Raw genomic sequence first — 19611 nt, 5'->3', positions numbered from 1 at the left:
GTGTTAAGCGGACGTGATTTTATATAATTCACGATTTTCACTGCTGTGTCAAGGACGTGCTTTAACTCTGCACTCAGTGATTTACATGCAAGGGCTTCTCTGTGTATAATGCAGTGGGTAAAGCAGACGTGAGGGGCAACTTGCTGGACTCGTGCTCTCAACCCCTTCTTTTTCCCCAGCATTGCCCCTGCTCCATCTGTGCACACTGATAAGCACTCACTCCAGGACATACCTTCTTCTTTTAGCTTGCTGTCCAGTTTGTTAAAAATGTCCTCGCCTGTACACGCTCCTTCCAGCGGCGTGCAAAAGAGCATTTCTTCATTAAGCTTCTCTTTAAAAACGTATCTCACAAAAACAAGAAGCTGGGCACAATGCGAAACGTCAGTTGACTCGTCCAGTTGTAAAGTATACTTTCCTTCTTTCACTGCATCAATGAGCTGAGTCTTGATGTCCTGTGCCATCTCACTGATGCGGCGGGATACTGTCCCATCTGACAGCGGGACTTGTGTCAGCTCAGCGGCGGCTTTATCCCCGTGCATGACTCGACTCATCGCCACCGCGGCGGGTTTGATCAAACTTTCTCCAATTGTGTGAGGCTTTTTTGCTTGAGCAATTAAATATGCCACTTCATATGAAGCCCTCTGAGCTTTGGCAGGGATTGTAGTTTGTTTAGTTAGGACCCTCTTTTGCCCTCTTAGTTCTCCCTCCTTTCGGCGAAAAAACTCTGCTGGTTTTGACACAAGTGAAGGATGTTTAGTCGTCAGGTGTCTCAACATTTTCACCGGTTTAAGGCTCTCGTGAGCAAGGACCTCCGAGCACACTACACACTGTGGGTGTTGTATACCATTTACAACGTGACACACGAATCCATACTTAATAAATTCATCCCTGTATTTTCTTGATTTGGATGAAGAAGTGTCCGATTTGTGGGCTTGGCGGGCTCCCACCTTAGCCGCTGCCGGGCGATGCTCTGGCGGTTCTGTGTCGCAGTCCTCCGCAGACTTCTCTGGTGTTCCCACGGTGCTTCCTGCTCTGTCATCAGGCCTTGCCGCTTGCAAATCTGGCTTTTCAACTTCACTCTGTTTTTGAGTTGTGGATATTAGCCACCGTTTCATTTTGATAAAGGTCTTAATCGCAACTTCAGAAAGCTAGCTCTAGCATTAAGATTAAAACGAAGGGCACGTATGCTGCGTCATAGACGTAAACTTCATTTGTAATTGACGTAATGTTAAAATAATAATAACAAAAAAAAAACTTTTTTTTTCATATAGTTATTTAACTATTTTAAACAGATATTTCAGCAACAAAAAATATATAAAATAAAAATTTAAAGGCCCTCTCGAAAAATTTTTTTCTTTTTTTTTTCTTTTGCTGTTCTGGAAATCATCTCGCGACCCCCACGGAGGGGTACCGCGACCCCCCGGGGGGTCGGGACCCCCACTTTGGGAACCACTGCTATAGACAAAACGCTTCCGTTGAAAATCCAGTCTTCATTAACCAACTACTATAATTTGGTGGCAGATAAGCATTTTGATAGAGAGACTACTTCTGAATACGATATTACAATAATAGCCACAGACTCAGGTAGTCCTCCTCTTTCGAGCTCCGTGACGTTACAGCTTAAAGTATCTGACGTAAACGATAATGTTCCGTTGTTTGATAAAGCATCGTATTCTGCTTATGTCACAGAGAATAATTCACCTGGAATGTCAATCACTTCTGTCAATGCGCAAGACTCAGACTGGAATCAAAATTCAAGAGTCTCCTATTTTCTGGAGAACACACACATAAGTGGTAGTCCAGTGTCCAACTATGTGTCCATTAACTCCGAAACTGGAGTTTTACATGCGGTTCGTTCATTTGATTATGAACAAATTAAAGAGTTTTCATTAACTGTGAAAGCTCAGGATGGAGGTTCTCCTCCACTCAGCAGCAACGTGACAGTAAAAATCATGATCCAGGACCAGAACGACAACCCTCCTCAGGTCCTGTATCCAGTCCAGACTGGTGGCTCTGTGGTGGCTGAAATGGTTCCTCGTTCTGCAGATGTGGGCTATCTGGTGACCAAAGTGGTGGCTGTTGATGTGGACTCTGGACAGAATGCGTGGCTGTCGTATAAACTGCAGAAGGCCACAGACAGGGCTCTGTTTGAAGTGGGCTCCCAGAATGGAGAGATCCGAACCATCCGCCAAGTGAGTGATAAAGATGCAGTGAAACAGAGACTGAGTGTTATAGTGGAGGACAACGGGCAGCCCTCTCGTTCAGCTACAGTCATTGTGAACGTGGCGGTGGCGGACAGCTTCCCTGAAGTTCTGTCGGAGTTCAGTGACTTTCCACACGACAAGGAGTACAATGACAACCTGACTTTTTACTTAGTGTTGGCTCTGGCTGTGGTCTCCTTCCTCTTCATCACGTGTTTGGTGGTTATTATCTCAGTGAAAATCTACAGATGGAGACAGTCTCGCATCCTGTATCATTCCAACCTGCCTGTCATTCCATATTATCCTCCACGTTACTCAGACACTTTGGGGACAACAGGGACTCTCCAGCACGTGTACAATTACGAGGTGTGCAGGACGACAGACTCCAGAAAGAGTGACATGAAATATATGCAACCGATGAGTCAGAGTTTAGTGAGCGTGGATGGAGATGTGGCTGATGCACCACAATTGGAAAAGCAACTGTCAGACAACTGTTCTGGAATGTCTACTCTGGTGAGTGATATCTTCAATCTGTGTTCCTGGATTTTGTCATGTATTTTTCTGTTTGTCAGATGAGAGAAAGTGGAGCGGCTCATTGTCGCTGTCGGTGGTGCTGAAAGACTGAATGAACTGTTTTTCAAGTATTATTTTAGCGTCATGTTTTGGATGGAAACTATGAATTTGTTGGTAAAATAAATAAATAGCTGAACTTTAACAAAGCAAAACCCGCAGTTCAAATGTTGCTACTGGGAAACCTCCTGGTTGAAATATTAAGATAATGGTAAATCACACAATAATAAGAGTTTGTAATGTAGGAATTTGTGTTAACTTTCATTTAAGCTTTGTAACTCTGATGAAATTGACATTCTAGAGGTACACATAACACAGCGATTGTGTTATAATCAGAAAGGAAAGAGCGTAGTCACTTTCCACAGAAAACAAACAACAAAACAGGCCAGAAAATACACGAGTCACAAGTCATGCCTCTTTCCCTTTTCTCGATTATCTGTCATTATGTTACTATCCACTGCTTTTTGTAAATATTTAAATTCATGTTTTATGCAATTACTCTTAAAGATATTTATCCTTGTTTCACCTGAGAGTATCTGCTGTGAACTTAACATATCTGAGTTTGCATTAATTTAAGACAATGTGATTTCACATTTGCCTGACTCGTAAGGTCCGTTTTTGATCACTGCCCTCTGAATGAGCATAGACTTCACTTCTTGTTGCTTTGTGTAGATCTTTATCCCCGATATTTTATTCTGAGAATAAAAACTCTCCTTGACTTTTTATTCAAACATTTCAAGACTTTCCAGCTCTGTCTACACCACATACATTACCGTGGATGGGCTCTGAGCGCCGCTGTTGATTCATCACTGACGAACAGTCCAAACAGGCAGTGCAGCGATCCACCCCTTTAACTCTATTCAGTGTTTGGCTGCTTGGTGAGACGACGGTCTGATCCGTCAGCATTCACCGTGTGGAATCTGTCGTGTATTTTCTTTATTGAAACTGCTATTACCTTCTGAAATTGTGGAATTATTTCAATCATTCGGTCACTGAAGGCATCACTGCGTCTTCGGCTTTGGATTTACGATGTTTTATTTGCTGATGATCGCTGGAAGAGGCCGATGTCAGGCACTGGTTGTCATTCTTTGTCTGTTGAAGCTGAGCTCGGTGAGCGGTCAGGCTCGGTATTCCATACCGGAGGAGCAGGCAGAGGGCTCTTTTGTCGGAAACATTGCTCGAGATTTAGGCCTGGACGTGGCGAGGCTGATATCAGGTAAAGCTCGCATTATTACAAAAGGAAACCGACAGTATGTGGATTTAAATCGAGACAAAGGGACTCTTATTATTAAAGAGCGAGTCGACCGAGAAGAATTGTGTCGAAAGACGACGCCCTGCAGCTTCAGCTTCGAGGTCATTTTAGAGAATCCAATCCAGCTTTATCGGGTGACAGTGGAGGTGATAGACATTAATGATAACAGTCCGTCGTTCCCAAAGAACGAAATCCATTTGAAAATTGCTGAGAATGCTGTATCGGGGACTCGCTTTTCTTTGGTGAGTGCAGACGATCCCGATGTTGGAATCAATGACATTCAAAAATACACACTTAAACCCTCTGACAATTACAAATTGGAAGTGCAGAGCCAGCCTGATGGTGGCAGATTTATCGAAATGGTTTTACAAACCCCGTTAGACCGAGAGAAGGAGGAGACGCACACACTGGTGCTGATTGCTTCAGATGGTGGTGAGCCTTACAGATCAGGGACAGTGCGTATTCATATTACTGTGCTAGATGCTAACGATAATGCGCCAGTGTGCAACCAGCCTGTTTATAAAGCAGATGTGAAGGAAAATTCTCCTGAAGGAACATTGGTGACCACTGTTAGTGCAAATGATGCAGATAAAGGAGTCAATGGTGAGGTTACATTTTCTATCCCTCATATCGCCACAGATGCAAAGCAACTGTTTGAAGTAAATGTAAAAACTGGAGAGATTAAAGTTACAGGTAAACTAGACTTTGAAAAATCTAAGACTTATCAACTAAACGTTCAGGCCAGTGACCATGGAGGATTTACTGATACATGCAAAGTTATCATACAAGTAATAGACGAGAATGACAACGTCCCTTCAATACAGCTCATGTCTTTTTCCAACTCGATATCTGAGGATTCTCCTCCAGGTACAACTATAGCTGTAGTTAACGTGGATGACGAAGACTCTGATGGTAACGGTGTTGTCAAATGCTCCATTAACTCTGATGTACCTTTCAAAATTGAGTCTTCTTTAACAGGTTATTACACTATAGTAACTGACAACTTCTTAGACAGAGAGAGTGTCCCTGAGTATAATATCACTATAACTGTTTCTGATCAAGGCTCTCCACCTCTGACCAGCAGTAAAAACATCAATGTCAAAGTGTCTGATGTAAATGACAGCCCACCCAAATTCAGTAAATCAGAATACAGTAAGACAGTACCAGAGAACAACTCTCCTGGATTTTCTGTGTTTACTCTCAGTGCCAGTGATGCCGACTGGGGCCAAAACGCTCGAGTTTCTTACTTTTTGGAGGAAAAAGAGATCAATGGAGTAACTGTGTCGTCGTTGGTGTCAGTAAACTCAGAGAATGGAGTCATTCATGCAGTGAGATCGCTTGATTATGAGCAGATCAAGTGGTTCGAATTTAATGTAACAGCTCGTGATGCTGGATCTCCTCCTCTGAGTTCGGTGGCCACAGTTCGAATAATAATCCAGGACCAGAACGACAACCCTCCTCAGGTCCTGTATCCAGTCCAGACTGGTGGCTCTGTGGTGGCTGAAATGGTTCCTCGTTCAGCAGATGTGGGTTATCTGGTGACCAAAGTGGTGGCTGTTGATGTGGACTCTGGACAGAATGCGTGGCTGTCGTATAAACTGCAGAAGGCCACAGACAGGGCTTTGTTTGAAGTGGGCTCTCAGAATGGAGAGATCCGAACCATCCGCCAAGTGAATGATAAAGATGCAGTGAAACAGAGACTGAGTGTTATAGTGGAGGACAACGGGCAGCCCTCTCGTTCAGCTACAGTCATTGTGAACGTGGCGGTGGCGGACAGCTTCCCTGAAGTTCTGTCGGAGTTCAGTGACTTTCCACACGACAAGGAGTACAATGACAACCTGACTTTTTACTTAGTGTTGGCTCTGACTGTGGTCTCCTTCCTCTTCATCACGTGTTTGGTGGTTATTATCTCAGTGAAAATCTACAGATGGAGACAGTCTCGCATCCTGTATCATTCCAACCTGCCTGTCATTCCATATTATCCTCCACGTTACTCAGACACTTTGGGGACAACAGGGACTCTCCAACACGTGTACAATTACGAGGTGTGCAGGACGACAGACTCCAGAAAGAGTGACATGAAATATATGCCACCGATGAGTCAAAGTCTTGTAAGTGTAGATGGAGATGGGACTGATGCACCACAATTGGAAAAGCAACTGTCAGGCAACTGTTCTCAGATGTCTACTCTGGTGAGTGATAAGCTTATTCTTTGTTTCTCACTGTTGTCATGTGTTTTCGTTCACTATGCTGAGTGTAATGCACAGTTGGGGCAGCCATAGCCCAGTGTCACTGTCCCTGGTGCTGAAACGGTTGACGCTTGATGAAGGAGTTTCTTCACAACTTGTGAATGCAAATAAAATGTTTTTTAATTGCTCTAGTTCAGCAAATAACATAAAATTATCCTTATACATAACATCACTCTAACCACTTCCAGACCTAATCAGACATCCCTAAACTGTTGGTTAACATTAATACCAATATTAAGAAAATTCATCTTAATGTAAGATTTTAAAATGTTCCTATAACCTTTGTATCTCTGAATAAATTGCTCTTCCCTGGGCCTTTTTAAGAAAACAGAATTTGTGTTACAGTAATAGTAGGAGCTGTACAAATGCATTTATTGAAAAAATATATCTGATTTGACAACTGAAATCAAAAACAACCAGAAAATACACGTAACACTTGTCACGGTTTTACCCCGCATGGCAGATTATCATTCAGTCATTTAGATTTTTCTGTCTCGTTCACTTTCATCATTAATTACTTTGCAGTTTTCTTTTCAGATCTTTACCAGTGTTTCATCAGAAAGCATCAACTATGACCCTAAGAGAACAGAGTTTGCATAAAATTTGAAAACAGTATGACATCACTGTCGTCTTCCTCTAAACTTGCTGTTATCGAAGACGTTCCCGTCACTGTAAGACCACAGTGCTCTTACATGTCAGACTGAACAAGCTGACCAAGAGGGCCAGCTCTGTCCTGGGCTGCCCACTGGACTCTGTGATGGATGTGGGTGAGAGGAGGATGTTGACCAAGCTCTCATCCATCATGGACAACAGCTCCCACCCACTGCACCGGACTGTAGTGGAGCTGAGCAGCTCCTTTAGCACGAGACTCTGACACCCTCAGTGCAAGAAGGAGCGCTACCGCAGGTCCTTCATCCCCACTGCCATCAGACTGTATAACACTACTGTGTAGTTGTTATTATGTGCAATATTTATTATCTTGTTCTTGCACTTTCGTGACTTTTGCACTCCTGTTTTTTGTTTTTGTTTCTAAGAGCCCTGTAATGTTAAATTTCTCCTTTGTGAGATTAATAAAGTCTATCTTATCTTATCTTATCTTATCATGTCGATATTTATTCCCCGGTGTTTAATTTAAATAAGAAATAATCTAATTGAGTTTTATATGCAACATTTTAATGTTTCTCAGCTCCGTGTACAGCAGAGACATTACAGATACATTACCGTGGATGGGCTCTGAGCGCCGCTGTTGATTCATCACTGACGAACAGTCCAAACAGGCAGTGCAGCGATCCACCCCTTTAACTCCATTCAGTGTTTGGCTGCTTGGTGAGACGACGGTCTGATCCGTCAACATTCACTGTGTGGAATCTGTCGTGTATTTTCTTTATTGAAACTGCTATTACCTTCTGAAATTGTGGATTTATTTCAATCTTTCTGGCACTGAAGACATCACTGCATCTGCATCTTTGGATTTACGATGTTTTGTATGCGGATGATTGCTGGCAGAGGCCGATGTCAGGCACTGGTTGTCATTCTTTGTCTGTTGAAGCTGAGCTCGGTGAGCGGTCAGGCTCGGTATTCCATACCGGAGGAGCAGGCAGAGGGCTCTTTTGTCGGAAACATTGCTCGAGATTTAGGCCTGGACGTGGCGAGGCTGATATCAGGTAAAGCTCGCATTATTACAAAAGGAAGCCGACAGTATGTGGATTTAAATCGAGACAAAGGGACTCTTATTATTAAAGAGCGAATCGACCGAGAAGAACTGTGTGGGAAGACGACGCCCTGCAGCTTCAGCTTCGAGGTCATTTTAGAGAATCCAATCCAGCTTTATCGGGTGACAGTGGAGGTGATAGACATTAATGATAACAGTCCGTCTTTTCCAAAAGATGAAATCAATCTGAAAATTGTTGAAAGCGTTGCGTCAGGAACTCGTTTTTCACTCGAGAGTGCAGACGATCCTGATGTTGGAATTAATGATATTAAAAAATACATTCTGAAACCTTTAGATAAGTTCAAATTGGAAGTGCAGAGCCAGCCTGATGGTGGCAGATTTATCGAAATGGTTTTACAAACCCCGTTAGACCGAGAGAAGGAGGAGACGCACACACTGGTGCTGATTGCTTCAGATGGTGGTGAGCCTTACAGATCAGGGACAGTGCGTATTCATATTACTGTGCTAGATGCTAACGATAATGCGCCAGTGTGCAACCAGCCTGTTTATAAAGCAGATGTGAAGGAAAATTCTCCTGAAGGAACATTGGTGACCACCGTTAGTGCAAATGATGCAGATAAAGGTGTAAATGGTGAGGTTACATTTTCCATAGCTCACGTCGCCAAAGAGGCGACGCAGCTTTTTGCAGTAAATGTAAAAACTGGAGAGATTAAAGTTACAGGTAAACTAGACTTTGAAAAATCTAAGACTTATCAACTAAACGTTCAGGCCAGTGACCACGGAGGTTATGCTGATACGTGTAAAGTTATCATTCAAGTAATAGACGAGAATGACAACGTCCCTTCAATACAGCTCATGTCTTTTTCCAACTCGATATCTGAGGATTCTCCTCCAGGTACAACTATAGCTGTAGTTAACGTGGATGACGAAGACTCTGATGGTAACGGTGTTGTCAAATGCTCCATTAACTCTGATGTACCTTTCAAAATTGAGTCTTCTTTAACAGGTTATTACACTATAGTAACTGACAACTTCTTAGACAGAGAGAGTGTCCCTGAGTATAATATCACTATAACTGTTTCTGATCAAGGCTCTCCACCTCTGACCAGCAGTAAAAACATCAATGTCAAAGTGTCTGATGTAAATGACAGCCCACCCAAATTCAGTAAATCAGAATACAGTCAGACAGTACCAGAGAACAACTCTCCTGGATTTTCTGTGTTTACTCTCAGTGCCAGTGATGCCGACTGGGGCCAAAACGCTCGAGTTTCTTACTTTTTGGAGGAAAAAGAGATCAATGGAGTAACTGTGTCATCGTTGGTGTCAGTAAACTCAGAGAATGGAGTCATTCATGCAGTGAGATCGCTTGATTATGAGCAGATCAAGTGGTTCGAATTTAATGTAACAGCTCGTGATGCTGGATCTCCTCCTCTGAGTTCGGTGGCCACAGTTCGAATAATAATCCAGGACCAGAACGACAACCCTCCTCAGGTCCTGTATCCAGTCCAGACTGGTGGCTCTGTGGTGGCTGAAATGGTTCCTCGTTCAGCAGATGTGGGCTATCTGGTGACCAAAGTGGTAGCTGTTGATGTGGACTCTGGACAGAATGCGTGGCTGTCGTATAAACTGCAGAAGGCCACAGACAGGGCTCTGTTTGAAGTGGGCTCCCAGAATGGAGAGATCCGAACCATCCGCCAAGTGAGTGATAAAGATGCAGTGAAACAGAGACTGAGTGTTATAGTGGAGGACAACGGGCAGCCCTCTCGTTCAGCTACAGTCATTGTGAACGTGGCGGTGGCGGACAGCTTCCCCGAAGTTCTGTCGGAGTTCAGTGACTTTCCACACGACAAGGAGTACAATGACAACCTGACTTTTTATTTAGTGTTGGCTCTGGCTGTGGTCTCCTTCCTCTTCATCACGTGTTTGGTGGTTATTATCTCAGTGAAAATCTACAGATGGAGACAGTCTCGCATCCTGTATCATTCCAACCTGCCTGTCATTCCATATTATCCTCCACGTTACTCAGACACTTTGGGGACAACAGGGACTCTCCAACACGTGTACAATTACGAGGTGTGCAGGACGACAGACTCCAGAAAGAGTGACTGTAAGTTCGGCAGAGGTGGTAGTCAGAACGTGCTGATAATGGATCCCAGTTGTTCAGGGACGATGCAGAGGATTCAGAATGAGAAGAGCATCCTGGATGAACCAGACTCTCCTCTAGAGGTTGGTTTGTTGATCTATCTTTCTTTTGAAACATAAAGTGCAGCAATTATCTTGTATTTTAGATCAATGATATTACCCGGCTTGTTGAGGTTATATTTTGCGCCTTTTTATTGAACTTAAAGGGAGTCAGTCAAGAGAATTAGTTAATGAAGTGACCTTCGTGTGTGTGTGTGTGTGTGTGTGTGTGTGTGTGTGTGTGTGTGTGTGTGTGTGTGTGTGTGTGTGTGTGTGTCAATCTGCTATGTTGTGATTTCGTATCTGTTGTAAATATGTGTGCATGTCCCACTTATTCTTGAATAGAGATCGCGAATCTAGTACCTCTACAAGTGTTTTCTGTTAACACGAGATCCTGTGGCTGTACTCCATTTATCTGTCCCATATTATTACTGCTTGCCACTTAATGCGTTTTTTAACAACCATCTGATTTTGAAGTTTTAATGTATCACATAGGCACCCATGATACAGACTTTTAATTAAATTAATTTGCATATACATGCACGTCAGCTCGCTTTCCCACGTTGCCTCAACAATTATTCTAAGAGTATTTTTTTCCTCTTTCTGTCATCACATGTTGTTTTTCACATTGGACTCTAAGGGCCGCTGTTGGTCTTCAAAGCAAATGTAGAGATTTAAACTGCAGCTACACCTCCTGCATTTCCTCTAATGTACCACGGAGAGCAGAGCATTCGGTCTTTATTTTCTCCACGGATTGTTTGTCCGATGGTTTCGTTCTCACACTGTGGATTTTAAACATCAAGAAAAAGACGATACTGCGTATTTTGCTGGCTTTTACCAACGTGTGGAATTGGATTGACTGCTTCAAGAATATGCATCTTATCAGCAGGGAATATGCGGTTCAATGGCAAGCACGGGCCTTCCTCCTTGTTTTCCTCATCGAGGCGACAGTCTGCCAGATCCGCTACTCCGTCCCAGAGGAGATGAGAAAGAGCTCTTTTGTCGGAAATGTGGCTGAAGATTTAGGTATCGATGCTAAAAGGCTGAAATCAGGTGGTGCTCGAATTGTTAGCGGGGATAGCAGCGAGTATATTCGGCTGGATGTAGACAAAGGAATTCTGGTCGTGGGAGAGAGAATAGATAGAGAGCAGCTCTGCGGACAGACATCGCCCTGTAGCCTGAATTTTGAAATGATTTTGACGAATCCAATGCAGTTGCATAGCGTAGTAGTAGAAGTATTAGATGTTAATGATAATGCCCCCGCGTTTCATGAGAAAGAAATGCATTTGGAAATTGTTGAATCAGCTCTTCCTGGAACTGAAATATTACAAGTGAGTGCGACAGACCCTGATGTTGGCATCAATGCTTTACACGGCTATACGTTGCAGCCAAAAACGCATTTTAATATTAAGGTGCTGTCCAGCCCAAATGGGCATAAATACGCACAGCTGTATCTGTCTAGTGCATTAGATCGAGAGAAAGAAGAGAAGCTGCTTCTCACGCTAACAGCTGTGGATGGGGGTGAACCACAGCGATCAGGTACACTGAAAATACACATAACTGTCCGAGACACAAATGACAATGCCCCCGTTTTTACGCCATCAGTTTTCAAGACCTCAGTTAAAGAAAATGTTCCAAAAGGAACATTAGTGGTGAGTGTGAGTGCGACAGATGCAGATGAAGGGATGAACGGCCTTGTTTCATACCACTTTATTCGCACTTCCAGTAGTGTTGTTCAACTATTCCATCTGGATGAAAACAGCGGTGATTTAACTGTAAACGGTGTGATTGATTACGAAGAGAATAAAATATATGAGATTGGGGTTCAGGCAAAAGATCAAGGTGGGCAAAGCACATCAACGAATGTGATAATTGAGGTGACTGATGTAAATGACAATGCACCTTTAATAACCCTCACCTCGTTTTCTAGTGCCATCGCGGAGGATTCTCCGAGTGGAACTACTGTTGCTATCATAAACGTTAAAGATCTAGATTCAGGGAAAAATGGCAAAATAGATTGCTCGGTTAACGGAAATATCCCGTTCGCAATCCACTCCTCTCTAAAGAATTATTACACTCTGGTCACAAACGGAGTCCTGGACAGGGAGCGTAATCCTGATTACAACATCACTTTCACGGCTGTGGATGACGGCAGCCCATCCCTCTCAACTAACAAGACAATAACGCTGAGAGTATCGGATGTAAATGATAATGCTCCTGTATTTGAACAAAGTTATTATGAAGCTGATATCATGGAAAATAACTCCCCGGGGTTATCTGTGTTTTCGGTGAAAGCACATGACTCTGATTCAGGTCAGAACGCACGAGTCTCTTACCTGCTTATTGATACTGAGCTAAATGGTAGCCCCATATCCACCTATATATCTGTAAACGCAGAAAGTGGAGTTATAGAAGCAGTGAGATCATTTGACTATGAGCAAATTAAAACTATAAATGTGTTCGTAAAAGGACAGGATGGAGGTTCGCCACCTTTAAGCAGCAATACCACAGTTAAATTAAATATTCGAGATCAGAACGACAACCCTCCTCAGGTCCTGTATCCAGTCCAGACCGGTGGCTCTGTGGTGGCTGAAATGGTTCCTCGTTCAGCAGATGTGGGCTATCTGGTGACCAAAGTGGTGGCTGTTGATGTGGACTCTGGACAGAATGCGTGGCTGTCGTATAAACTGCAGAAGGCCACAGACAGGGCTCTGTTTGAAGTGGGCTCCCAGAACGGAGAGATCCGAACCATCCGCCAAGTGAGTGATAAAGATGCAGTGAAACAGAGACTGAGTGTTATAGTGGAGGACAACGGGCAGCCCTCTCGTTCAGCTACAGTCATTGTGAACGTGGCGGTGGCGGACAGCTTCCCTGAAGTTCTGTCGGAGTTCAGTGACTTTCCACACGACAAGGAGTACAATGACAACCTGACTTTTTACTTAGTGTTGGCTCTGGCTGTGGTCTCCTTCCTTTTCATCACGTGTTTGGTGGTTATTATCTCAGTGAAAATCTACAGATGGAGACAGTCTCGCATCCTGTATCATTCCAGCCTGCCTGTCATTCCATATTATCCTCCACGTTACTCAGACACTTTGGGGACAACAGGGACTCTCCAACACGTGTACAATTACGAGGTGTGCAGGACGACAGACTCCAGAAAGAGTGACTGTAAGTTCGGCAGAGCTGGTAGTCAGAACGTGTTGATCATGGATCCCAGTTGTTCAGGGACGATGCAGCGGATGCAGAGTGAGAAGAGCATCCTGGATGAACCAGATTCTCCTCTAGAGGTGAGACTTTTGACAGATTCATCCGCTCCACAAATTGTTTGCTTTTTTAAAGTTTTGCTTGTAGGCCTCATATTTAACTGATAACCCATGAGGCTTTTTCAGAACAACAATTGAGGACAGCTCCACTGACGCAAGTTTAAATGCCCTTTTTGAGTAGCAAGCTACAGTTGTATTAAAATGTCAGTGTTTAATGTTGTGTTTCACCAGAACTATTAGACGTGCCTGTTCATATTCATGGATTTATGGCAAATGTGTGATCATTCTGACAACTGCGTTTGAGAATCCGATTTTGATTTTTGAACCCATTTTCTTTCTGTGCTGATGATATTCATGCTTTGAACAGTAAGGGACGCTGTTGGTCAGTGAAACAAGTATTCAGAGTTGACAGGATAGAGGCAGAACCTTCTTTTTTCCCCCCGTTGAGCCAGTTGAGAACACAAACCGTGGGCTTCATACACACGACGGGGAGCACAAATACATTCAGAGCAAAGACTGCAAAATCAGAGGATTACTTTTATCACCTGCCTTCGTTCTGTGTGGATTACATAAATCAAGCTCTTTGTGTCATTTTTATCTTATTTGTGCAATGGCGCTTGAAAAATCTCCGCCTTCGTGCGTAAAATGGCGTTTTTACAGCAGGTCAGTATGGTCGTTTCTGCTGTTCATGTGGTGTCTCACTCACATCGTGTCTGGCCAAATCAGGTACACAATTCCAGAGGAGCTGAAAAGGGGATCACTTATCGGCAACGTTGCTCAAGATCTTGGTCTGGATGTGCACAGACTTCGTTCTGGTCGGGCCCGTATTGTGACCAGACAAAGCATCCAGTACACGGAGCTGAAAACAGACAAAGGCATTTTAGTGGTGAATGAGAGAATAGACCGAGAGCAGCTTTGTGGAGACGTAACGCCGTGCAGCTTCAGCTTTGAGGTGATTTTAGAAAATCCTATGGAATTGCATCGCATCACAGTAGAAATTACTGACATAAATGACAACTCTCCGATGTTTAGAAAGGACGAAATGAAATTTGAAATCAGCGAATCTGCCGTAGTGGGATCTCGCTTCATCTTACCCGGTGCAGAAGACGCAGATGTGGGCAGTAATGGGCTCCAAAAATACATATTAACTGCAAACGACATATTTGGTCTGAAGCAACATTCAAACCCAGACGGTCGAAAATATGCAGAGATGATTTTGCAAAAACCGTTAGATAGAGAAAGTGAGCCAAAAATCTCACTGAAGCTGATTGCTGTTGACGGTGGAAATCCGCATAGATCTGGTACAGTAAATATAGATATTACAGTGCTCGATGCGAATGACAATCCTCCCGTTTTCAATCAGTCTGTCTACAGGGCTACGGTGTCAGAAAATGCATTAAAAGGCACCAACATCACTACAGTGAATGCAAGTGATGCAGACAGTGGATCAAACGGCCTCATTACGTATAGATTTTCAAACATGAAAGAGCAGCTGGCTGATGTCTTTTATTTAGATGAAGTTACTGGAACTATAACACTCGCAGGACAAGTTGATTATGAAAAAGATAGGAAATATGAAATTATGATTGAAGCTATGGACCAAGGAGGCCTGACAGACTCAAGTAAGGTGCTAATTGAGATCGTAGACGTCAATGATAACGCACCTGTCATTAATGTGATGTCATTCTCCAGCCCTGTGCCGGAGGATTCTCCCTCGGGAACAACAGTGGCAATAATTAATGTGATTGACGCAGACTCTGACCAAAATGGCCAAATTACATGTACAACAGACAGTATCTCCCCATTCAAAATAAAATCAACATTAACTAATTACTATGCTTTAATAACAGGTTCATCTTTTGATAGAGAAATTGTACCAGAGTATAATATAACTTTAAGGGCCACCGATTCTGGATCCCCACCTTTGTCAAGTACAACAATATTACGTTTAAAAATATCTGATGTGAATGACAACGCCCCATTATTTGATAAAAATAACTACGTTGCTCATCTGATAGAGAACAATTCTCCTGGTATGTCCATCTTTTCAGTTAAAGCACGAGACATGGACTGGAATCAGAACGCTAGAATATCGTATTTTCTCGAAGATGCACAGATCAATGGTAGTCCAACCTCTTCTTACGTCTCCATAAACACTGAAACTGGAGCTATTCACGCGGTGCGCTCATTTGACTATGAACAAATCAAACAGCTTCAATTAATAGTCAAAGCACAGGATGGAGGCTCTCCTCCACTCAGCAGCAATGTGACAGTGAAAATTCTGATCCAGGACCAGAACGACAACCCTCCTCAGGTCCTGTATCCAGTCCAGACTGGTGGCTCTGTGGTGGCTGAAATGGTTCCTCGTTCAGCAGATGTGGGCTATCTGGTGACCAAAGTGGTGGCTGTTGATGTGGACTCTGGACAGAATGCGTGGCTGTCGTATAAACTGCAGAAAGCCACAGACAGGGCTCTGTTTGAAGTGGGCTCCCAGAATGGAGAGATCCGAACCATCCGCCAAGTGAGTGATAAAGATGCAGTGAAACAGAGACTGAGTGTTATAGTGGAGGACAACGGGCAGCCCTCTCGTTCAGCTACAGTCATTGTGAACGTGGCGGTGGCGGACAGCTTCCCTGAAGTTCTGTCGGAGTTCAGTGACTTTCCACACGACAAGGAGTACAATGACAACCTGACTTTTTACTTAGTGTTGGCTCTGGCTGTGGTCTCCTTCCTCTTCATCACGTGTTTGGTGGTTATTATCTCAGTGAAAATCTACAGATGGAGACAGTCTCGCATCCTGTATCATTCCAACCTGCCTGTCATTCCATATTATCCTCCACGTTACTCAGACACTTTGGGGACAACAGGGACTCTCCAACACGTGTACAATTACGAGGTGTGCAGGACGACAGACTCCAGAAAGAGTGATTGTAAGTTCGGCAGAGCTGGTAGTCAGAACGTGTTGATAATGGATCCCAGTTGTTCAGGGACGATGCAGCGGATGCAGAATGAGAAGAGCATCCTGGATGAACCAGACTCTCCTCTAGAGGTTAGTTATTTCCTCCATGTGCCCGTTTTTGTTTGACTTTACTGCATGAGCTGTTGCACAGACCAACACTCATTTTCAGAACCATGGACAGCAACTCACTGCGCATCACTTGATGCAGTTTCTGTACTCACACAACTTAAACAAAATTACATATATTCTCAAATGATACAATTGTGTTTCACATGTACATGACTTTTATTTATTTGTATTGCGTATTATAGATGAATTGCACGTCACGCTGTTTTCTGCAACATTTTCAATAGTCTAAATCATGGTCGATAACAACAACAACAAAACCCATTTTGCTCACTCTCCTCCAGACGTTTTCTTTCGACAACTCACTCATTTGTCGTCATAGTTTCTGCATATTTTTTTTTATGTATATTAAGTAAGATCTCATGACTTTTGCAGTATTTACTGCTGTTCATGCTGCATGTCCAACACTGCAGACGGGTGTCTTTTATTCACTGCATTATATCGCAGGGTTTTTGTCTGCTTTTAAGTTCAAGCTTGGGTTGATATATCACATCTATCAATTTTAAGTGCAACTGATGCATTTTTTTATTATTCTTTTGGCTCAGGCTGAAGATTGCAGAGAGAAATTTTTAATCTAATGATGATTGACCCGGTTCTTTCCTCAGTTCGGACTGTAAGGGACGCTGTTGGTCAGGAAAACAGAGGCTTGTGTCTGTGACAGAGTAGAGAATGAGGAGAGGTTGAACACATTTCATATAGAGAGGCGTTGGAAGGAATATCCGGTGCAGTAAAAAGGCGTTTTTGATTTAAATCCATCTTTTACTGGATATCTGGAAAGCAGTGTTGAACTGGGCAGTAAATTGAGTTATCATGTGTGACTGAATGAATTGTTTTACCCTTAGAATTGTGATTTTACTCGAGACGACATGGGAATACGCCAGCAGCGATGCAGAAAATGGCTGTTGTGCTGGACATCAACATGGCATCTGCTGATTTTCTTCTTGATGATTTCTACTGCGAGTGGCCAAATCCGTTATTCGATACCGGAGGAGATGAAGAAAGGTGCTGTCATCGGTAATGTAGCGCAAGATCTTGGTCTGGATCTGACAAGGCTCCGTTCAGGTCTGGCCCGTATCGTGAGCGGAGAAACCACTCAGTACACCGAGCTGAAGGCAGACAAAGGGATTCTAGTGGTAAATGAGAGAATAGACCGAGAAGAGCTTTGCGGAGACACAACACCGTGCAGCTTCAGCTTTGATATTATTTTAGAAAATCCTATTGAACTTCACAGGGTAACAGTGGAAATATTAGATGTAAACGACCACGCACCAACGTTCAAAAATAAAGTAATTAATTTAGACATTAGCGAGTCTGCTACAGTGGGATCTCATTTCGACTTGGAAAGTGCATATGATCCTGATGCGGGGATTCACGGCTTGCAAAATTATGTTTTGTCCCCTAATGATAATTTTGCTTTGAAACAACATTCGAACGCTGATGGAATTAGATTCGCTGTAATGATTTTGCAGAAGCCGTTAGATAGAGAGTTGAAGCCACACCTGTCTTTGAAGCTGATAGCAGTAGACGGAGGAACTCCACAGCGATCTGGCACAGTTAATATCGAGATTACTGTTCTTGATGCAAATGATAATCCTCCTGTGTTTAATCAATCACTATACAAAGCCACTGTGGCCGAAAATGCCCCCTTAGGTACCTATATAACCACTGTGAATGCGTCTGATGCTGACAGTGGGTCGAATGGCTTAGTTACATATACGCTTTCTAATGTAAAGGGGAAATCAGCCGAAAAATTCGACATTGACAGCGTCTCCGGCAGAATAACTGTTGTTGATCATATTGATTTCGAAAAAGACAAAAAATTCGAAATAAGAGTGATCGCCAAAGACCAGGGTGGCTTGAGTGACGCAACTAAAGTTGTTGTAGATGTCCTAGACATAAACGATAATGCGCCAGTTATTAACATAATGTCCTTCTCCAACATGATTTCAGAGGATGTCCCTCCTGATACAACTATAGCTGTTTTTAATGTGAAAGATGCAGACTCTGAAAGAAACGGTCAGATAACATGCTCACTAGGTTCTAATCTCCCCTTTAAAATTCAGTCTTCCTTAACTGATTATTACAATTTGCTCTCAGATGTCGCTTTTGATCGTGAAACGAAGCATGAATACAACATAACAATAACTGCAACAGATTCAGGGTCCCCCCCGCTTTCTACAGAAACTACTTTACACTTAAAAATCTCAGATGTAAACGATAATGCTCCGCGCTTTAGCAAGCCGGTTTACTCCGCCTATGTTACTGAAAATAACTCCCCTGGGATGTCAATATTCAGTATGAGCGCCGGAGATTCTGACTGGAATCAAAACGCAAGGATCTCATACTTTCTGGAGGACACAGAGGTCAGTGGCAGCCCGATTTCTTCCTATGTGTCCATAAACTCTGAGACTGGAGTTGTGCATGCAGTGCGCTCTTTTGATTATGAGCAGATTAAGCAGCTTGTATTCACTGTCAAAGCGCAGGACGGAGGCTCTCCTCCCCTCAGCAGCAACGTGACAGTAAAAATAATGATCCAGGACCAGAATGACAACCCTCCTCAGGTCCTGTATCCCGTCCAGACCGGTGGCTCTGTGGTGGCTGAAATGGTTCCTCGTTCAGCAGATGTGGGCTATCTGGTGACCAAAGTGGTGGCTGTTGATGTGGACTCTGGACAGAATGCGTGGCTGTCGTATAAACTGCAGAAGGCCACAGACAGGGCTCTGTTTGAAGTGGGCTCCCAGAATGGAGAGATCCGAACCATCCGCCAAGTGAGTGATAAAGATGCAGTGAAACAGAGACTGAGTGTTATAGTGGAGGACAACGGGCAGCCCTCTCGTTCAGCTACAGTCATTGTGAACGTGGCGGTGGCGGACAGCTTCCCTGAAGTTCTGTCGGAGTTCAGTGACTTTCCACACGACAAGGAGTACAATGACAACCTGACTTTTTACTTAGTGTTGGCTCTGGCTGTGGTCTCCTTCCTCTTCATCACGTGTTTGGTGGTTATTATCTCAGTGAAAATCTACAGATGGAGACAGTCTCGCATCCTGTATCATTCCAACCTGCCTGTCATTCCATATTATCCTCCACGTTACTCAGACACTTTGGGGACAACAGGGACTCTCCAACACGTGTACAATT

The 19611-nt window shown here is 43.4% G+C and overlaps 3 protein-coding genes across 15 annotated transcripts in view; all 3 read left to right on the top strand.

Annotated features, from left to right (window-relative positions):
* LOC110971871 (protocadherin gamma-A5-like) overlaps nt 1–19611 on the top strand; it is a 65655-nt gene that overhangs the window by 33903 nt on the left and 12141 nt on the right. The window contains exons 1-2 of one of the 13 annotated variants that reach the window (XM_051954416.1): nt 7601–10066; nt 13309–13508. The exons of 3 other annotated variants lie outside the window; for them this stretch is intronic. In XM_051954416.1, the coding sequence (XP_051810376.1) occupies nt 7750–10066; nt 13309–13493 (2502 nt within the window). In that variant the 5' untranslated portion in view covers nt 7601–7749 and the 3' untranslated portion in view covers nt 13494–13508. Of the gene's footprint in view, nt 1–7600; nt 10299–10787; nt 12678–13259; nt 13629–13725; nt 16285–19611 lie in introns of those variants that run through there. 9 more of the 13 variants (XM_051954419.1, XM_051954412.1, XM_051954410.1 and 6 more) reach the window with 9 other exon arrangements.
* On the top strand, nt 1332–7362 carry LOC127535755 (protocadherin gamma-A7-like; the record flags this gene model as incomplete). Its single annotated transcript, XM_051954438.1, has 2 exons — nt 1332–1985; nt 5487–7362. Coding segments are annotated over 2 exons (1473 nt in total), but the record flags the coding sequence as incomplete, so codon positions are not given.
* LOC127535752 (protocadherin gamma-A3-like) overlaps nt 17039–19611 on the top strand; it is a 31804-nt gene continuing 29231 nt past the window's right edge. The window contains exon 1 of the mRNA XM_051954429.1: nt 17039–19034. Within this exon, the coding sequence (XP_051810389.1) occupies nt 17340–19034 (1695 nt within the window). The 5' untranslated portion in view covers nt 17039–17339. The remainder of the gene's footprint in view (nt 19035–19611) is intronic.

Source organism: Acanthochromis polyacanthus, chromosome 10, assembly GCF_021347895.1.
Source record: "Acanthochromis polyacanthus isolate Apoly-LR-REF ecotype Palm Island chromosome 10, KAUST_Apoly_ChrSc, whole genome shotgun sequence".
Taxonomy (NCBI): domain Eukaryota; kingdom Metazoa; phylum Chordata; class Actinopteri; family Pomacentridae; genus Acanthochromis; species Acanthochromis polyacanthus.
The sequence above is the reverse complement of the archived record's forward strand: the minus strand, read 5'-3'. Positions and strand labels throughout refer to the sequence as shown.